The sequence below is a fragment of the Mus caroli genome, chromosome 2, assembly GCF_900094665.2.
Source record: "Mus caroli chromosome 2, CAROLI_EIJ_v1.1, whole genome shotgun sequence".
NCBI classification, from domain to species: Eukaryota; Metazoa; Chordata; class Mammalia; order Rodentia; family Muridae; genus Mus; species Mus caroli.
This window is the reverse complement of record NC_034571.1, coordinates 144,768,841-144,773,791: the sequence shown is the minus strand read 5'-3', so window position 1 is coordinate 144,773,791 and position 4,951 is coordinate 144,768,841. Positions and strand designations below refer to the sequence as shown.

Genomic DNA, 4,951 nt, shown 5'->3' with positions numbered 1-4,951 from the left:
ACATGGTGGCTCACAACCATCCGCAACGAGATCTGGCGCCCTCTCCTGGAATGTCTGAAGACAGCTACAGTGTACTTACATATAATAAATAAATAAATCTTTAAAAAAAAAAAAAAAGAAATAATAAATAAATCTTAAAAAGAAAAGAAAAAGCTTTCAGTTAAGTAAGAAATGATTATTTCTAGGTACAATCACAATTGTATATATGTAATAAAATTTTATTATATATATAATAAAATAAAAAGTTTAGAAAGCATACCATGAGGTTGCTTTTGGTTTAATGTGAGGAGATGGAATAAACGAACTAGTGACCAGGGGTAATATATTACAGCTTCACTCATAGATGACTCTGAAACAGCAAAGGAAAAGATGGCAAGCCGTACCACAAGCCAGGCACAGTGGCATGAACCTGCAGTCCCAACTACTAGGCTAATGTAAGGACAGCTCTGGAGTCTTGCTTGACAAGCCTGAGAGACAAAGCAAGACCCCATCTCAAAGGAAAACTTAACTATTTAAATAGCGTATGGTGTGCTAGTTTATATTTTATGAGACTTGAACATTATGCAAGGTTCTGAAACCAATCTTGCAGAAACTGAGGGATGAATCCATATGAAAGAGGGACAAGTGTCAGCCATCACAGCAACACAATGACAGCACAAGGATGTCAACTCTACTGCATGTCATCAAAGCCTGCCTCCTCTTCCAGGTGCTCAAAGCTTCCCTCTTCTGCAGCCCTTTAAGCTCCATGTTCCTATCAGTCTATTATTTAACCTCATGTTGCCTTTCACTAGACTTGAAGTTCTAAGACCAAAATCCAATTCCGCTGCATCTCTTTGTCACCTCCTGTGATATGCTGGTGGGATCACAGGGCGAACATTTCTGGGTGGATATTCAGTCACCGGCTGGTCAGCTCTGCCAGCACCCAACCCCTCAAATATTCTTACCACAACATCTTCCAAGATCTTAGTAGGACAAGGTCTAGAATGAAATTCAAATTGTTCATCTTCTGATTTTTTCTTTGACTCTCGCTCATGAATTCGTTTCTCAATTTCCAAATCAAAACCAACAGGCTGAGTAGGAGGCTTAACAGGCGCTCTCTTGGGCAAGATGGGGCCACTTTCAAAAATTCTAGGATCAAGTTCCCGTGCTTTGAATTTGTATCTGTAACAAACACAAAAAGTAATAAACATAAAAGGCTTTTAAAATTAAATAAAAACTACACAAAGTAGAACAAAACCTATGAAGAAGTGGTAAGATGATCCACCATGGACAGCATGATCTCTCCTCTCCATAGCCATCTTCACCTCCTGAGAAAAGGGTGAACGGCATGGCCTGAGCTCCCGCCGGGGCTCCGGGCTCTATGAGTGCATGCTCCTATAATCCTCGCACTTGTACAGGCAGAGACAGAGGACCAGAAATTCAAGTTCCCAAACTTTGGGGGGCTGGAAAGATGGCTCAGGGGTTTATAAAGCACTGGCTGCTACTCCCCAAAAATCCCCAGCACACCCACATGATAACTAAAAACCATTTATCTGTAACTCCAGTTCTAGAGGCTCCAAAGTCCTCTTCTGGCTTCCATGGGCACAGGCATGCCAGTGGTACATGCAAGCAAAACTTCTACAAATAAAATTTAAAAACAAGCAAACAAAAAAACCAAAGCAAAGTCATCTTTTCAGATGACTTCTCAGATTCTGCTCCAGGGCACCTACATAGTCCCATTTTCAGTCACAGAGACAGTAGCACAGTCTATGGAGCCACTAAATGGCTTGCATTTTCATGAACGGGAAAACAGTTACCACCGTCCAACAGGACTGAAAGCAGGCAGGCAGGAGTGGCCAGCCTTTCTCAGACACTGCAGGGGACCTACTGTTGCAGTTTCTCAAGCTCCTCGGCCTCCTGCTCGGCGGTACTTTTGCAAGTCACAGCCCTTGTACGATATTTGGTCTGCAGTATGGGGGTCTGGGGGTCTCGTGCAATCTTGTTCACAGGTTTGGAGGGTAACAAGTCTGTAAAACAAAACCACAAACGTCTGCTTAGTTCCCCACCATCCAGGTCACCCTTAAGTGCTAACCCAACTAGAAACCGGCAAAGCAGACAACCTGCTTTTCTATGCTCAACTCAGTTGATAGCACTCAACCTGACAGATGTTCCCTCCCTTCCTCTTATCATTCTTATTGAAGGATAGTATCTAGGTGAATTCTTCTGCCATCTCTGCACTTAAAATCTAGCCATGTCTGATGGGGTCCTTGCCATTACATAGGCCTTTCTATGGAGAACACCAACTATTTCGCTTATTGTTGACAATGTTTTTCTTACAATTTTAAGACACCAGACCTTTGCAAACCAGTGAGTAATGAATTTCACAAAAACATCTGTATCAAAACATCTAGGCCACCTCTCATAGCAAGTCAAATGGTGCAGTCAGGCATGGTGGTACAGATCTGTAATCCTGAATTTAGGAAGCTGAGGCAGAAGGATCAATAGTTTAAGGCTACTGCATTTCAACTTTGTTTTGTTTTGTTTTTTAGTTTTTCTTGTTTTGTTTTGTTTTTTTGAGACAGGGTTTCTCTGTGTAGCCCTGGCTGTCCAGGAACTCACTTTGTAGACCAGGCCGGCCTCGAACTCAGAAATTCGCCTGCCTCTGCCTCCCAAGTGCTGGGATTAAAGGCGTGGCTACCAAGCCTGGTGCATTTCAACTTTCAAACCAACCTCACAAGGTAGCTACACCAAACAGTGGGGGTGGGGTGGCAGAGATTCAGATAGTCAACAGGAGAAAGTTACAGAGAATTAGAGGCAAAGAGAGGGAGAACAACTCTGCCAACACAGCGTTATTCAGAGCAGTGGCTCTCAACATTCCTAATGCTGTGACCTTTTAATACAGTTCCTAATGTCATTGTGACCCCACCATAAAATTGTATTTGTTGCTACCTCATAACTATAATTTTTCTATTGTTATGAACTGTAATGTAAATATCTGTGTTTTCTTATGGCCTCAACTCATAGATTGAAAACCACTGATTAAGGACATTATGAACACTTACAAAAGGTATTTACTGATTTACCTGGTCAGTAACAAGCCTATCGATTTTCATAATTACCTAGAAGGAATTCTCCTATCTAGACCTTACATAACAGAGTGAGAAAAATTAATTATCTAATTCATTTACTGGTTTTTCTTTTGAAAGAGTCTATGAAGCCTTGGCTAGATAGACACAAATTCTATGGTAATAAGAAAAAATTCACTTTTTCATAGTAGAAAATATTAGAATGTGTTAACAATACTGGGAAATACTATATTTAGGGTTGAGAGTGTAGCACATTGATACAGTGCTTGCTAGCTGAATCTCCAACACTGCCCAAAGAAAAGAGAAATACTGCATTTAAAGCAATTCATGTGGCCACCTAAAGCAAAGAGCTAAACAATATGAAAAAGAGATGTGTAGATATCTCAAAGCACATCCTGTTTTACCCAAAATACTAGCCCTATTTGTTTTTGTCTTGAGACCAGTTCTGTGGAGCCCAGGAACCCTCGAAATCACCATTTGGACCAAGCCCAAATCTTGAGCCCCTACCTCCCAAATGCTGGGATTATAGGCATACATCACCAACCCAGCTTTTTTATATTTTCCTGATAACATATTTTACATTATTTTCCATCTCTAGTCCTTCTTAATCTTCTTGTAGAAATTACTTTCATAATGACAGAAACAATTAAAATCCTTTCATCTGTTCACCACCAGATCTATACAAACTTATCAGCATCTGCACCCGTTCACCTCCCTCTCCACTCTGCTGTGCCAGCCACTGGAGAAGAGGCTCTGGCCAGCAAGGTCAGGGAGGAAACTTACTCTCGTCCTTCTTGTTCCTCAGATGGTATCTATTAGGGGTTCGTTTGTGGAAGGCTTCAACCTGCTGTGCAATGGGCACATACGTAGAAGCTGCTTCATCAAATGTTCTTTTCTTCCCTTTGGACAGGTTGAAAGGCTTAATGATAGTGCATCCTCTGGTTCCTCGGGCCTGGGAAGAGAAGAGTTGTTCAGCAAAGGGCGGGAACCTCCTGCAAGCCCCATCCTCGGTACTGGTGCTCAGCCAGAGTCCTTCCTTACACCAGTTCAGCAGCCCTTTATTATTTGTCTTCTTCTAAAGAACCTGGTGCTTAGAAGATTGCTTTGCTTTGTATATATACATGCATTTCCCAAGTATATAAATGTTTTGAACCAATCTGCAGAAAGTTTTATTAAAATAAGGGAATGGGGAAGGAAAGAAAAAAAAGCAAACATACAAAACTGGTCCGGGCTGCTGGGCCTGCATCAGGTCAGACAGGAGCCTCACTTACATCTCTCCACATAAACCTCAAACTGACTGTCGCAAGCCCACCCATTGCGCATCATTCATTTTCTATCTATTTTTGGTGAGTTTTTTTAGACGGGTCTCTCTGCATAGCCCTGGCCAAGCCAGAACTCCAGACACGCATAGTCCATGGCTTCGTCGTCCAGGCATACTTCAATTCAAACCCTCTAACTCCACTTGTGTGTGTGTGTGTGTGTGTGTGTAGGGGGGGGGGGTCCTACTCACTCTTCCAGCCTCCACCATCACCAACATGGCACATACTCACAAGACACATAGGTATAAAAATAAATAGTAAAAGGAAAATAAACCAGTGTGTGAAGTCAGCACTGCTGGTGCACACCCAGCACCCATTATAGGGAGGTGAAGGCAGGAGGATCAGGAGCTCCAAGTCATCGCCGGCTGGACAGCAGCGAGTTTGAGGCAGGCCTAGACTAACTGGGACTCCATCTTAAAAATGAAAAACAAACAAAGGAGGCGGGAGAGATGACTTTACACCTACTACTACTTTCGAGACAGGGTTTCTCTGTGTAGCCCTGGCTGTCCTGGCACTCACTTTGTAGACCAGGCTGGCCTCGAACTCAGAAATCCGCCTGCCTCTGCC

The 4,951-nt window shown here is 42.6% G+C and overlaps 1 protein-coding gene across 3 annotated transcripts in view; it reads right to left on the bottom strand.

The window, feature by feature from the left end:
* Nucleotides 1–4,951, bottom strand: part of Tpx2 (TPX2 microtubule nucleation factor) — a 47,968-nt gene that overhangs the window by 11,228 nt on the left and 31,789 nt on the right. For all 3 annotated transcript variants that reach the window (XM_021152746.2, XM_021152745.2, XM_029469161.1), the window contains 3 exons: nucleotides 3,849–4,017; nucleotides 1,868–2,006; nucleotides 945–1,161 (listed from right to left, as the gene is read on the bottom strand). In XM_021152746.2, the coding sequence (XP_021008405.1) occupies nucleotides 945–1,161; nucleotides 1,868–2,006; nucleotides 3,849–4,017 (525 nt within the window). The remainder of the gene's footprint in view (nucleotides 1–944; nucleotides 1,162–1,867; nucleotides 2,007–3,848; nucleotides 4,018–4,951) is intronic.